Here is a 16,793-nt window from a genome sequence, read left to right on the forward strand (position 1 = left end):
CAGCACACTGTCGTCATGTTCTACGGAGGAGCAGCAAAATCTAGTTGGGTCATTGACATTTAGTCTTGATTACAATTGGGATATGGATTGAAACGAGTAATGACCACACACACACACACACACACACACACACACACACACACACACACACGGCGATGTTCAGTTTGAAGAAAGAGGTTGGGTGTGTGTGAGGGAGGGAGAATGGGAAAGAAGAAACAGAATGTGACAAAGTAAGAAAAGAGAAAGAAAGAGGAGGAGGAGGAGGAGGAAAAATGAAGCAACAAGCGCTGCCGCCACCACCGAGAAGCAGTCTGGATGGTGGCAGAGAGGAAGTGAATGGAGGGAGGGAGAGAGAGAGAGAGAGAGAGAAACAATGGGACAAAGTAAGTAAGAGGAAAAAGAAGAGAAGACAGAAAAATACTAAACAAGAACACCCCCACCCCCCACCCCCACCCCACCGCACTCCAAGCAGTCTAGAAGTTGGGTGGTAGTAAAGAGAATGGGGAGTGGACTGTGGGGGTGGGGATAGGGTAGGAAATTGGAGAAATATATTTTGCACCAATTGGTTTGTTTTGTTTTATTTTGTTTTGTAGTAGCAACAGGTTTTTTGTTTTTTTTTTTACATTTTTTTGGAGGATGAAAATATTGTAATGTTGTCAGACTCAAGAGCTCATCATCATCATCATCATCATCATCATCATCACAGAAAAGGGAATTCTAGGATGACAGAGGCCAATCAAGTGTAGACAAACGTGAGACATCAACTGCCGTATTTTTCCTGGTGAAAAGATACAAAAATGAGAAATGCATGAAGCAAGAAAAATTGGATGTACACATTCTTACAAACAGACATTTATCTATATCCATTAATGCAACAGTACTTTGCTTCCTACCTGCTTTTTATGGAATGAAATCAAAGATTAGAAATACAAACACATATCATTTTGTACGACTGATAAATATTTATTTCGTTTCTGTTCATTAAGTCTTTTGCTGGTTATCAGATTGTAGAACTTGCTGAGAGAGTCTAACCAAGTACATCAACCCCAGTTAATTAATTTATCAATGTCGTTATGCCAAACCTTGATTGGCTTAAATAGAAAAACCAAGCTTGCACTCATTCAGACGCACCTTTTCTGTTTTTTACTTGCTTCAGTCATTCGACTTTAGCCATCCTGGGTCATTGTCTTGAAGTGTTTCAGTAAAACAAATCAACTGCAGTACTTATCTGTTTTACTTTTTTAAACCTGGTACTTATTATATTGGTCTCTTTTGCTGAACCACTAAGCTACAGGGATGTAAACACACCAACACTGGTTGTCAAGAGGTGGTGGGGGACAAACACATACATACACACACTCACATATATATACAATGGGCTTCTTTCAGTCTCTGTCTATCAAATCCACTCACAAAGCTTCACAAGGCCTGAGGATATAGTAGAAGACGCTTTACCAAAGTGCCAAGCAGTGGGGGGCTGAACCTGGAACCATGTGGTTGGGGGGGCAAACTTCTTACCACACAGCCACAATTATATGTATGAAATGAGAGACTGATTGCTGAATCATTGGCGCACCAAACAACAAAAAAACCCACATATTTCAAGTTAAAATCCCACCAAAGTCACCTTTCAGCAGTGAGTCAGCAAAATCATTTTTTCTGGGTTCAAATCTTACCAAAGTCAATTTTTTATATTGATACAGTCCAAGTTCAGTTCAAAGGTTGCATCTTTTTCACAGGATGAAATTGGCTGTGTTTATTCTGGACAGAAATGGACTCTTCCACATCTATAATGCTTAATACACACCAGATGTTGCAAGAAATTTAAGAGAGAGATACTTTCGGTCAGTGGTTCTCAACCAGGGTCCGTATAAGATTTTTTCGTCAAAGCTTATGAGCAATTAATTGCTTATACTTCAAAGTATTTTAACAATTTTTTTAACATGGAGGTGTGTGTGGTGGAGGAGGGGTCAGTAGAGTCAAATAGGAGTCAAAGAGGTCCATAGGCAAAGAAGTGGCTGAGAAGAACTGCTTTAGAAAATATAGTCATAGCTATTTTATGTCTTGAATACATGATAGAATGATAATGGTTTTATTTCACTGTTTAGAGAGAAGGAGAGTGTTTATGACTCCTTATTTTAGCAATGGTCCCTTAGGACTGGTGAGAAGTGGTTATCCTTAGGCCACAGACTTGCTTTCAATGCTTGCAATAGTGTTGATTCTGCTGAATGCACCTGGGAACCAGGTGGGGATGTATTAAACCAGACAACAGATTAAATATACCTTCCAGAACACAAAGAGCTGACAAAATAATCTGGTGCTCCAACAATTTTACCAATCCATCACCTTGGCTTACTATTTTGTATTGACATTAACCCTTTCGTTACCAACCTGGTTGAGACCAGTTCTAGCTCTGAGTACAAATGTCTTGCTTTCATAAGTTTTGAATTAAAATCTTTCACCAAACCTTAGTTATAATGTGTTCCTAACACTAGCTTAATGATAACTAAGTTATTTTACTAAATTCTTTGTTACATTTAAAGTAATTGAAAGAAACAGAGTATCGCAAAATAAATACAGTAACGAAAGAGTTAAATATGATACATAGATGGCTATTTTAATTAACTACAGCCTCAATTGCATAAAGTGGATTTTTAATCAGTTGGACAGCAATTTGCAACATCAGTGAATGTTTTATTCATTTTTACCTATATCACAGATGCTGAATTCTTGTTTCAGCATGTGGTTGGCCATTGAAAAGGTCCAATCTCAGGACAAATACTGCAATCACTAGTCTATAAACAGTGTGTATACATTAAGCATGACATACGGATGGCTATCTTTATGAAAAGATGAAAGTTGACTAGATTAGAACTTGGTGCATAGTGAACTGGAACAAATACATCAAGGATTCACGTCAATTGGGAAGCTATTGATCTACTGACTCAGAGCTGATCTGAGATTAAACAACATAACAAACAAATACCTGTAATGAAGACATCACTCCATTGGCGAGGCTTGACAACTTGCCAGCTACCTTAGTAACTCCTTGTCGGACTCCCTCCTTGATGTCAGAGAGGTCAGTTCCGGAGTACTGGCCGGAATCCGAATTGGAACCACGTGAAGTCCTTCCAAAGAAGTCGTCGCTGGAGATACTTGAGTTACCTGCAAACTTGCTCAAAGTCGCTTTGTGCTCCATCTGAAAGACAAAAACATCACACATATATATATATATATATATATATATATATATATACACATACACATACATATATGAGTATGAGTACGTGTGTGTGTGTGTGAGAGAGTAAGAATGAGTGTGAATGTTGACGTTTCACTTGTTACTATTTAAGCAAAGTAGTGGTGATGTTGATAATGTTTGGTTGCTCAGCCCTTTTGAAGACAGAATTTAAATATCCCTTGTTTGGAAAATCAGGAGAAGAAGACTGACAACGAGAAGAGTATTAGGCTTTGGAAACCTGTCTGAAAAAAATCAATTCCTGTGCAAGAAGCGATACTAGCAAAGAAAAACCAGTTACAGTAAATGAATGAACAAGATCGTATATATATATATATATATATATATATATATATAAAAGCAAACATAATCTCACAACTGTTTAAACATTAATCCTGTTAAAATCTTTGTGTATATGTTTATGCTTATGCACACACACACATTTCAGAAAGAAAAATTACACAAGCAACTACATACCGCAGGGTCTCTTGGCCCGAAGAACTGATCCGATGATATTGATTTAGCATTGCCAAATTTGTTCTGAGCAGTGCTAGAGGTTTCAACTTCAACAACTTTTCTGTTGCGGCTTGGCCTACAAAGGTTATAGTAGATATAAGAGGAGAAATTTTATTATAGACAAAAGAGGTGTATACTGCAGATACTAAGATCAGAGATTGATATTTGGGAGTAAATGTAATTGTTTGTTAACAGCAGTATAATTAAAAGGAGTGCCTTATTGTAGAAATGAATTAATGTATGGAAATGTTTAGCATGTTTGAATACCTAAAGTTTAGCCTGTACAGTATATTGATCAGTGACACAATAGGTAAGGATGTTACTGCTCCTAGATCAGAAGTAAACTTCACTGGTTTGAACCTTGCAATAAGATACCTGATGACTAAAGCTATTGTAGATATATAATGTACACTGATTACATTAGTTGGAGTGGTGGTCCTCATCTTGATTATTGCTTTCACCATTTTGGCTTCTTCAACCTTCTTTGGGTGTCTTTTGTCATTCTGATGTAAACAGGGTACACAATAAATTCCACATCTCAGAAATATAAAAGATATAAATATTGGTTTCAAATTTTGGCACAAGGCCAGCAATTTTGGGGAAGGGTCGATTACATTGACCCCAGTGCTCAACTGCTACTTATTTTATTGACCCCAGAAGGATGAAAGGTAAAGTTAACCATGGCAGCATTTGAACTTGGAGCGAAAAGTTGGTAGAAATGCTGCTGAGAATTTTTTCCATCAAGATTCACAATTCAGCCCAGCTTTACTGTGAAGATAGAAATATGACAAAAAAAAAAAAAAGAGAAATAATGACTAAAGATAAGGTTAATTTGTCCAGAAAATTATAATTTTTATTAAGCACAATGCATTTAGATATTTATTTAAGATGCTCTTGACATTTCTAAGGTTGCTTTTATCTCTTGCTTGAAAAACGGGTAAAAACTGACAACAGGAAGAGCATCTGGCCATAAAATCTTGCATTAAGTCTCTGTCCAACCCATGTGAAAATGGGGAAAAAGAAAAAATAGACATAAAAAAAGATATTCAGTGTTAAGAGAAGTGATATACTTTCAATATAGAATTCAAACAGGGTGAATTAGGTCAAATTGTAGTCAATATTACACCAATGTATTTGGTCAATATTTCAATATATTTTGTACAGCTATCTACATGTGTAGTCAATATTTTAATGTATAAACTACTATAAGTGCATATGTGGTCAATATCTGAAATTCTGCTGTGTAGTATCTTGGGCAAGTGTCTTTTACTATAGTCTCAGGCCAACCAATACCTTGTAAGTGAAACTGTATGGAAGCCTATCATGAATGTATGGGTGTGTGCACCTATGTTTACATTGCTTAACAACCAGAATGCCATAATTTGGCAGTCCAACAAATAGAAAATGATAAAATAAGTATCCTATTTTAAAAAATAAATCCTGGAATCAACCGGATCAATATTTGAAAGTAGCAATTGAGCATGACCGAAATGTAAAGGGTGAAAACCATGTTTACATATGTCAGGTGTGTTTGTAATTGATGGATGCTACAGGCAATGGACTTACAACAGCTGAAGAAGGGCAGCAATCAGCTTATCCTTGATACAGAAACTTGAAGTCCTGTCTGTGAGCCTCCACATTCAATAAATAATCAGTAAGAATGTATTTTGTAGCTAAACAAGGGGTGAAGAAGAGATATAGCAGTCCACTGCTGGACCTATCTCATTTCATGTGTGGGGGAGAGAGAGAGAAGAGAGAGAAGAGAAATAAAGAGCAGGGAGAGAGAAAAAGAGAGAATGTGTGTGAGAGAGAGAGAGAGAGAGAGAGAGAGAGAGAGAGAGAGAGAGATGAAGAAACTGAAGGTAATATGAAATACTTACTTATCCGAATCATCATAGCTGGGAACTGGGTCTGTAAAACTAGTTTTAGTTTCAAATCTATCAACATCCCAAGAACCAGTTCGGTTAGAATAACCCCATTTGGAATTCGAACTGGAACTACCACTGCTGCTGCCAAACATACCATCACGATACCTGCAGGAACAAACACACTCCATAAAAAGGGAAAGGAAAAAAGAAACATTGGCATCACACTTTATAGAATTGATTAGAGATTATTGACATTTTTCAATACAAACCCAAGGAGAAGAACATTGGTTCCACGATACAAAAACTCATTTGTTTTAACCTTATAAAATCCAAATTTAATAGTAAGGAGACCATTTGATGTAAAAAATTTAATTTATACAGGCATAGCTATATGACAACTTGGCAAGATGCCACAGAGTTGGACTGTTTTGGTAGATAAAAACTGTATGGAAGCCTGCTGCATGCACATTTGTAGCTTTCATATGTTTAAACTACTCAAAACCCAATATACTGTGATTTGTCATATTATTTCCTATCTCTGTTGAGATGGGGAGTAATAATATGGCTGGTACCATAAAAAAAGCACCCAGAACATTCTGTAAAGAGGTTGGCTTTAGGAAGGGCATCCAGCCTCAACAAAATTCTATCATCTACTGAACGAGTTGATGCCTTCAGTCACGGCTCCTCTCATTCAATTATCTGCCACATTCAGCTCAGCTTTCGTCACATTAATGACTGCAGTGAAACAGCCATTTCTTCTTCATATCAAAATACTCTAAATAATGCTTTTATTTATTTTTTTTGTTTCCTTCTTTCTTACAGATAAAACTGACCCCAATATTTGGCTGCTGCTATATATTTTAACACAAAATCTGACCCCCAGTGAAATGTAACTTCAGAACCTCAAGGGACATAACTCAAAATTGTACATCACTAAACTTGCCTTTTACTCTCCTGATTTCACACACTGACTCCAGCCACAAAGTTGACCGATACAACTGACGGATTCGAGTTTGAGTCTAGTGGTAAGACTGGTGGTTGTACCATCAGCCCTGAAAGAATCGATGACAAAGTTAACTGTGGCAGGATTTGAATTGCGAATATAGGTACGTGTGTGTGTGAGAGAGAGACTGTCTCCTTGCCTTCCCATCATGTTACAGACGTAAATGAGTGCCACTGTCATGCAAGCAGTGTCCTTCACTTCCAAACTTTCATGAAAACGTCTGGCCATTGGTAAAACGTTGACTTAAATGGAAACAAGTAAGGGTTGGTGACAAGGAGGGAATCTGGCCATAGAAAGATGCACAACGAATACCATCCAACCCATGAAAGCATAGAAAAGTGGATGTTAAAATGTTGCTGCTGATGATGATGATGATGAATATACGATAATGAAGCTAAAATCTGATGACCTGTTGACCTACAAAAATCAATATTGTCTCCTGACAATATTGATTTTTATATTGAAGCAAAACTATTCAGTGAAGGAAAGCTGGGGGTGTAATAGTTTCTGACACAGGCATAAAGCCAGAAATTGGCAAGGAGAGACTATATTGATCACCATCCCTTGTGAGTAGGCCCGGCATTTTACCACCATCTCTCCCTCTCTCCAGTTGGGTAGCCATGTACCTCCTTTACAGCAGCACACCTGTTTCTGTCCTCACTCCTGATCTCTCTGGCTGGGAAACCATGGACCTCTCCTACAGCAAGACACCTGTCTCTCTCTCACTATAACCATTCATCATCAACTGACACAAGATCACCTCCTCCTCCTCCAATTCCCCCTCCCTCCCTCCCTCTCAAAGGATCTTCTTTGTCTTGCAAAGTTACGTGGTGACCTTACCAGTGCTGGTGCCACTTAAAATGCATCCAGTCCACACTGTAAAGTGTTTGGTGTTTGGAAGAGCATCCAGCTGTAGAAACCATGCCAAACTGACCTCGCCTGTGCTTGTGCCATGTAAAAAGCACTCGGTCCACTCTGCTGGGTGGTTGGTGTTAGGAAGAGCATCCAGCTGTAAAAACTCTGCCAAAACATACACAGAAGTCTGGTGCAGGCTCCTGCTTGGCCAGTTCTTGTCAAAAACTATCCAACTCAGGCCAGGATCAATGATGATGATGATGATGATGATGATGATGATGATGATGATGATGATGATGATAATGGTTGATCCTAGTACATAATCAATATTATTCTATTGACTCTGGAGTTATAAAAGGCAAAGTTGGCTTCAGAAAGATTTGAACTTAGAATGTAGAAACTCCACTGTCCTCCACCACCATGTTAATAATAATATCATATATAATTATACACACACACAGGGAGGTCATTAGTATCTGGAATCTTGCCCCACTTGGCCAGCGCTTATTTCAACAACCTCAGAAAGATAAAAGAGAAGATAACCAGAGTGGGGCTTGGACTTAGAACATGAGCAAATACTAACAACACATGGAAAATGCCTACAGCTGCTAGACACTTTCTATCTGGTACTGATACATCTTTGTCTTTTAACACTATACATCTTGAGACAAACACCACAGTTTCCAGACTTTCGATAGCATATTTGCATTAAGTAATGATATACAGAATGCTACTAACAAAGCATTTAATATGTCAGGCTACCATTTCTAATACTTCACCATCTTCCTAATAATTGTTTGTAGCATAGGCAAAAGGTTAGAAATTTGAGGATATTGGTCCCAATACATGACTGGTCCTTCATCTTATTGAACCTGGAAGGATGAAAAGCAAACTTGATCTCAAAAGATTAAAGGGTTAGAAGTAATACCACAAAGCAGTTTTGTTTGACATAGTAACCATTCTGTTAAATCACTGCCCTTTGTGGTTAGTAATTGTTGCGTTTCAACTTCCTGATAATGAAAATAATACGGTTAACCTGTAATATTGGCACAAGGCTAAAACGTTTGTATGGGGGTAGTATGGTCATCTATAGAGGGGAGGAGGAAGTATGATTGTTTGTACGGGGGGGGGGGGTATGGTCATTTACAGAAAATAAAGAGATACAGTCGACTATAGAGATGGATGAAGTATGGTCACTTGTACCAGAGGAGGAAGTAGTCATTTATTGAAAGAAAAGATTGTTTTCTTCTAGAGGGAGTGGAGATTTGAATTCATCCAGTACTAATTTAACTCTCGATGTCTTAATCTTGTCTAATGATAATTGTATTTACTTTGATATAGACGTCAGTTAGTTGAGGGGAGGGGTAGTGTGAATTATATACTTGAAGAAAGGTACTGAGTTTCATGGACTTTAGGGAGATAAAACAAAGTGACCTGGCAGATGTTTAAATACAAAACCATAAAACAGGATGTAAATTAACATGTAAGGCACTAAAATTGTTTCAGGATCATTTTGACCAACTCTTATCATCCTGATAAAGGATTATTATTTTCACAATGCCCGAGTGGTGTCAATGGCTATAAAAGACATTCCAACTGTGACCATCGGAAACATTATATCAGAATCTCTGTTTCATTTATTCTTAACCAAAGGTATGTGGCAGATTTGGCTGCTATGTGCCAGGCACTTAGTCATTTTTTTGTTTTTAAACTCCTGCCACTAGATTATATTACATATTAAGAATTGAATATTACATTAAATCTCTTGTCTTATATGTCATTAATGTTTGTGTCTAAATCTTAAAGAAATATAATTTGTCATTTAAAAAAAAAAAAGAAAATGAATAGAAGAGACTCACTTCACATGTTGCCGTGAAAGCAATCTATCTAGGAGAAAAACAAAACAAAACAAAAAGCAAAGCATGAAATCAATATAGGTGAGAGGGAACTAGTCCTGTCACAGAGAACATTTTTAGTATTAATGCCACAACAAAATGCACCAAGTCCATACTGTAAAAAGTAGTTAGTGAAAGGTGTCTAGCAATAGCCCTGTCCAAAACAAGCAAGACTGGCATTTTTTTTTTCTTTTATCTTTTGTTGTATGTGCCAATAATAATAATAATAATAATAATAATAATAATAATAAAGAACCATGACAAATAGTGAGATGCTGGGAGAATCCTCGAAACCATTCCCAGCAAGGATGGAAGAAACAGACAAATGTAAAATGACAAGGATGGTGGTATTTCTGAATAGTTAACCCCCACCTCTGCCTCAACCTCATCTGCTCAAATGGAGTTGACTGAAACAACTCAACAAGAATATCAACAGAAACACTATAAAACATAAGTCAATGACGGCACCTCTATGTAATCAGTCAACCTGCAAGAAATAACAGCTAAAACCTTCCTCAAATCACACCCAACCTTCTTAATTAAAAAAAAGAAGCAGCACATTTTAGATAATGTGGTCTGATGGACATTGCTGATGAAACAGAAATGGGATGGTCATGGTGAGAGTCCCCTTTTGATCCCAGCAATATCAAACTCCCAACAACATCAATCTCTTGTTTTACTGAGGTTTACAGGTTTTCATTCTTAAAGCACTGATGGCAGCTTTTTAACCGAAGCCAGTAAAAGTGGCAACAATGAGTTTATTGAACCTGCTGTATAACCCCAAGTAGGCTCCAGTTCAGCAGATCTGATCTATTATGAAAAGCAATGATTTGTCTTTTATTCTGATGCTACACTGAGAGTCAGAATATCCAGTGTGAATTAGTGTAGGTATGTTCTGAAAGAGATTTTGGCCACTATTTCTGGCAGGTCAGAAAGACAGTTGGATTAGTATGATTTGAAGATTTTTGGCTGTTTTTTCTAGCAGGTCGAGCAACCACATAGACATCCTTTCAATGGCTTGTGCTTGGTGCAATATTGGACGTCAATTGTTATACTCCATTAAGTGGAAGGATGTGGGGGATGTCAGTATTTGAGTTGTTCTCCCTGTTTACAACAGGAGGTAGATCCCTACATCTATCAGCTATTACCTTCTCTTCAAAATAGGTCAATAAAATTAAAATACAGTTTGTCCTAATGGAACACTGAGTGCTTTGTAGACTTGCAGGAATTAAATACAAAGGCAGTTTAGAATTTTGTTTTAAATGATATTTTTATTCCTTGTCTGTCACACAGGTTAACATGAGATGCATTTGAACCTAAGAGAGAGGAGTTTGTTTGAAAAATACATTGCATTTCCCATCAAGTGCCAATACCATCTACACCTTGTTCTGAGAGTATGAGATAGAAGCAGAGAGGTTGCAGATCCTTGTACTGCAAAGCAGGTAGGTCCAAGAGGTAACATCCATTAATGGTTCAGAATCCAGCAGGAAAGTTTAATGACGGTTGGAAGTGCCTGAAGACTCTACCCCTGCAACCTTCCAAGAAAAGCAGGCAATGAAAATAGGGGGGGGGGGGAATAAAATAGAACTAGATGGATTTTTTTTTTCTAGTTTTAATGCCTACTGCAACTTTTAGCTATTTCTTTTCCAAGCTAGGCACCCTCCCCTGCTTCCTGCTGCTAACCATGTAACGTGGAAGTAGGAATTCGTTCTCTCTATAATATGAGAAAAAAAAAAAAAAAAACTGGAGTTATGCATGTGCCCCATTAGAAGGAGCACAACACAATGGCTGAAGTAAGGTTTGAACTTATGAACATGTGGTCAACAAGTCCAGCACTTAAACTTCGCAGCTATTATTATACCTTACCTCACCAATATTTAAAAAAAACTAAAAAGATAAAAATAAAATAAAAATAAAAAAAAAAAAAGCTAATTTCAGAGCAGTGAAACAAACAACAAAGAACAACATTGACCATTTTTTTTTGTTTTGTTTTTTTTTTAGGCACAAGACCTATTTTATTTTCTTTGCAAAAAGGGCAGAAAGATTTTATAGACTGAACTAACCCAAGTATATTACTGGTATGTAGGTTACTAACTCCTTGAAAGAAATGTCAGGCAAAGTTGGTTCTGGCAGTTGAACTCAGAAAAGCAAGGTACTTAACAAGACACTGTAACGGTTCTAAAGCAGTTCATATACTAATGCACCGAAAGATATTTGTTCATCACTTGCATTGTCTCTAATATATGAAATATCACTGAGAGGAAGGATACCAGAGGAAGAAGTGGAGGAGAGAGAGAGAGAGAGAGAAGTGCATCATTAAGTGGGTTTAAGTCTAGGTTGTTATGAAGTGAACGAGTTTAGAGGTGCAACAGTCAATGCAGAGGCAAGTGGTAGTGCAACAATGGCTAAAACTGTTGGTGGGGATGAAGCTTTGTCTATCATGTAGTTTAGGATTAAAATATGGAATCTGATGAAAATAGCAAAGCCTTGCATTGGCAATAACAACAGTCCAAGAGATGAAGATTACGATAAGTTTAATTGATATGAGGAGAGGAAAAAAATCTTACAGTTTGGGTCAAAGGTCCTTTAACCATACATCTGTTGAATAACCTGTGTTTAAAATGACATATTTTTCCTAGTTCTGAGAGCAACTAAACTTACAGTGATGTACAAATTCATTTGGATTTTATAATGCAGATATCTTTTTGTTCTTTTGAAACCATCCAGTGAATGGACATGTGCACGTATGATGAATGAATGAATAGGTGTGTGTGTGTGAATTTTATTGTGCTCCATCCTAGATAGGCTGGATAATCGTGTAGTGTAGGGGAGAGGAAGAGAGATTGATGTTTCCTTTATAAAGGGTTGGTATGAAAAACATTTTTTTTTAACTATCAGGAATTTAGGGTTTCAAAATTTTTTTAATTTAGGAAGTTACATAATTTTTTTCAGGAGGAAATAGTTTTACAACTTAATATCTCCACTCACACTAATTAATCAACTCTAAAACAAAAAAGCTGGCCACAACGAATCAGGCAAACATATTTATAAATCCAGGACATTAAAAACAATGAAATTGCATACCTTCATTATTGCAAGCATAAAATGCCCAGAAAGGGTCAGTGTCTACCTTCTGTTGCATCATATTAAAATTAAGCAAACTGAGAGATAATTTTCCCCACAAATGAAATGCTAATCTAGCCCTGGTAACAACTGCACGTGATCTGATACCTATTCTTAATGGCTAGGTATAGAACAATTCCTTAATATCAGCCTGTTACAGACAAGTTGATATTTATATTATATTTAGTGACACTTAAATTAAATTTCCCCATCAAATACATTGTAATATGAACAGCAGTGAACATCCCTTTTTTTTAACATCCACTTTTCCATATTTGTGTCGGCCAGACAGAGTTTATTGAGGCAGAATGTCTGTGGCTGGACGCTCTTTCTGCTTCCATCTATTTCATGGTCACACATTTTTGCAGAAAATTGGGAATGAATAACACTTCTTATATGACAGTGACACTCATTTACAGCTATTTGTCAGGACAAGAAAACACACACGTATATGATGGGCTTCTTTCAGTTTCCATCTACCAATTTCATTAACAAGGTTTTGTTTGGCTCAGGGCTTTAGTAGAAGTCACTTGCCATGTAGAGGGACTGAACCTGAAACCATTTGGTTGGGAAGTAAACTTCTTCACCACATAGTGAAGCCTGTATATTTTACTAAAATCTTTTGAACATATTGAAACACACAAAGCAGTTCTGTAATGGTGATAAAAAGTACTACCCCCCACCCCCTAAAACAAACAAACACATTACTATTTCAAACAGAACACGAAAGCCAATCTCATATGGCTCATCAGAAGAGGAATGTTGCTGTGTCTACAAAATAATGGAGAGAAACAAAGATCTTTTTTCAGAATCTTTTAATTAAATTGCTTCACTCCTACCAAGATCCCATATCCTTGGAAAGGCAGTAAGTTAAAACTCCAGGGTAATAAGTACTGATATTATTACTATAACTACTATACAGGTTATATTTACTACTGTTAACATTATTACAGCCCAGTTGAAAACGAGGCTTTGGAGTGAAAGCGAAGCTTAGAAATGATATTTAAACATGGTTGTCTGTTGACCAGCCAGGTTCACGACTAAAGCTATTACTGACTCTTAGAAGAGTAAAGCCTATTTACAGCCAATGTGTTTGAATATATTACGGACTGCATCATGTACACCAGAGCTCTTGACAGTCTTACTTCACTATACATGAAACCAAAGAATGTAGTGCAGTGGTTCCCAATTTTCATTACCAAGGACTCCTTTTATTCAAATGAGTTTTCCCACGGACCCCAGGATATTGTTATCCTTATGTTTATATTGATATGAAATTTTGAATGTAGTTCACAGGTCCCCCAGTACTACTTTTGTGGACCACCAGGAGCCTACAGAGCACAGGTCGAGAACCACTGATATAGTGTATGCATATCACCTGTTATACAGTTGCAATCAGGAGGAGGGACAAAGTTTAGATCAATCCCCCCAGAAGCACAAACTTTTGGCAAAAGATTGTGGATACAAAGCTGTTTTGGCTGCAAGAGATGCCTTCATAAGTGGCATGCCTTCTAGTAGCATACAGCAACGGTTGTTGGAGCAGGACAACCTAGACCTTGACTGGGGCTTTATCCAAGTACAGATGCAGATGGTAGAGGTTCAATCTTCAAGTTACCTAAGCTCAGTCAGTCCCCGCTAACGAATCCTGTGCTGCATGTCCTCTCAGTCCGAAACATGATCCTGTATCCGACGCCAATTTAGTAGCTGCTGCCACACTTAAATGTTTTTTTTTACTGTTGTTACAACAAACACCCACATTCCAACTGCCCAGCCTGGGTTCAACAACAAACACAAAGATAAAGTCAAGAACGGCAAGGTATTATGATGGAGGATTGAGCAATATTGTTTCAAATATGATGCCATTTATTGGTTGGGTAAGGAGAACAAGGCTGTAGATACCTTTTCTCAGGTTTATTGTACATCTTCTACCCCCGTGGACCTTACACAGCTCCACATTTCCTTGTGCCATCCAGGCGCGATGTGATTGCTCCATTTCATGTGGTCAAAGAATCTACCATTTTCCACTCGTGAGATAAAATCTGTAATATTTCAATGTCCTGCATGCACTCAGAGCTTGATAATCCTGAGCAACCAAAAGCAAGTCATCAGCGTTTACTCTCTACAACTTGAGAAACTGAGAGGCCGGTCAACAGCATCTCCATTGATACAACTTGCAAAGTCAAAAGATGGAAACTATGCAGAATATTGTAATGCCCCATGTTATATTTTGGTGGTTCAGAACTTTACAAACTCACCTGGTAGTGCTCAGATTCTTCAGCAGAGGTAATAAGTACTAATATTATTACTATAACTACTATACAGGTTATATTTACTACTGTTAATATTACTACCGCCAGTTGAAAACGAGGCCTTGGAGTGAAAATGATATTTAAACATGGTTGTCTGTTGACCAGCCAGGCTCACAACTAAAGCTATTACTGACCAATACTGTACGCTCGCTCTTAGAAGAGTAAAACCTATTTACGGCCAATCTTTTCAGCCGCCTGTATTAATGAAATTGAGAATTGCCACACTACTACAAACTCATCAATACTATAACGCCCACTTAGGGACCTAAATTCTTTTGAAGTTAATATATTAGAACTTAATGCTCCATTTATGATCAAGTTATAAACTGACCCCTCTCACAACCACCACCACATTGCATTTACCCCTTCAGCATTCAGATTACTCTGTCAAATGTCCTGCTTATTTATTCACATTGTTTTGAATTAATTCTGCAGTATCTTGTAGCTTTGAGATTTAGAATGACATTGTTGGGTAGCTGCAAGAGGCTAGATCTGGCCAATTTGAAAGTAAAATAAGTAGAATATTTAGAATGGATAAGGCTGGTTTAAGTGTTAGAGGCTTAGAATCAAATCACAAATCAACAATTAATTTGATCCCCCGTCTTCCAATAGTTGAACTTTAAAAACTGCAAATGGTGTAAAGTAATTATTCTAAAAATTTATTAAAAATAAAAAAAAAAAAAACAGAAAAAAAAAAGTGGTTTAAAGAAGGGGTTTAAAAAAAGAAGGGGTTTAAAGTTGGACTAGTTGCACAGAACACAATAAAATAGCTTAGTCTAAACATTTATAAAAAAGTGTAAAAAATATATAAAAATATATAGTAAAAGAATGGCAATTACTTCGAGCTTAAAGAAAAGCCTCCTAACTTGTCAAATTCATCCTCAAAAAAGTCTCGACCACTCTGGCTGCTTTCAAATCTATCCAAATTAGAGGAATTTGATGTCCGGCCACTTGGTGTCTCTTGGTCGATGACGGTCATGTCTGAGAGAATGGAGTGACTGACCCCTCTGTAAAAACAAATATATAAAAAAAAGGAAAAAATCAGTTGAAATAAAGAAAACAAAAATTACTGTTATTGAAATAAAGGTCGAAAGAAAAAGCATTAACCTCTGCAATCATACAACAAACTGTAATAAGAAAATTCTTAGAAAATGGTGAGGTGATGAAGTTGATAAAAGTCTGTGATAAGGAGGTCACTACCATCATCATTTAATGTCCACATTTCCATGCTTGCATGGGTCAGGCAATGTTTTGAAGCAGATTTTCTATGGTTAAATGCTCTTTGTGTCATCAATCCTCACCTGTTTGCAAGCAAGGTGATATACTTCCCCACGGCCAAACATATTTTTACATGGAAGACTGGAAACAAACAACATTATGTGTATGATGGTAATGCTCATTTGTAACCACCTTGGGATGCCAAGGCAATGGTGAACACAAAAATCACAGAGGCTTCTTTCAATTTCTGTTTACCAAATCCACTCACAAGGGTTTGATTGGCTTGGGGCCAGAGTATGAGACACTTGCCTAAGGTGCTGCACGATGGACATAAACCCAAAACCACACGGTTCTGAAATAATCTTCTTAACCACACAGTCATGCTTGTACTTGCTTTAAACTCTAAGAAGCACTTTGAATTCATTAAAGAAAGTTATACCAAAAGATAGACAGACAAACACACACACACAGAATAGTACTCACCGACTACCGGAAAAACCCATCCCAAGCCGTTCCAGTTGAGCTGCTTTTTGGGGGTCAGAGGATTTTAATTTTTCCTCTTCTTTCTTCCTTTCTAATTTCATATCTTGATATGCTAATTTCATCGAGGCACTGAATTGGAGAGAACAAGAAAACAGTGTTGACTGACACACATTAATAGAAAATATATATATATACATACATATATCTATGTGTATATATAGATATGCAGGGCAGGGAATCGTCAATTAGTAATAAAATTAATAATTAACAATTTTGCCGGGTAGC

The 16,793-nt window shown here is 37.1% G+C and overlaps 1 protein-coding gene across 2 annotated transcripts in view; it reads right to left on the bottom strand.

Annotated features, from left to right (window-relative positions):
- Positions 1-162: 162 nt before the first annotated feature.
- The window catches only part of LOC106881471 (ADP-ribosylation factor GTPase-activating protein 2), a 50,365-nt gene continuing 33,734 nt past the window's right edge, over positions 163-16,793 (bottom strand). For both annotated transcript variants that reach the window (XM_089341590.1, XM_014931864.3), the window contains exons 7-12: positions 16,509-16,637; positions 15,647-15,814; positions 5,635-5,787; positions 3,716-3,830; positions 2,987-3,199; positions 163-778 (exon numbers count right to left, since the gene is read on the bottom strand). In XM_089341590.1, the coding sequence (XP_089197716.1) occupies positions 761-778; positions 2,987-3,199; positions 3,716-3,830; positions 5,635-5,787; positions 15,647-15,814; positions 16,509-16,637 (796 nt within the window). In that variant the 3' untranslated portion in view covers positions 163-760. The remainder of the gene's footprint in view (positions 779-2,986; positions 3,200-3,715; positions 3,831-5,634; positions 5,788-15,646; positions 15,815-16,508; positions 16,638-16,793) is intronic.

The sequence above is a fragment of the Octopus bimaculoides genome, chromosome 25 (genome assembly GCF_046866305.1).
Source record: "Octopus bimaculoides isolate indiv1 chromosome 25, ASM4686630v1, whole genome shotgun sequence".
NCBI classification, from domain to species: Eukaryota; Metazoa; Mollusca; class Cephalopoda; order Octopoda; family Octopodidae; genus Octopus; species Octopus bimaculoides.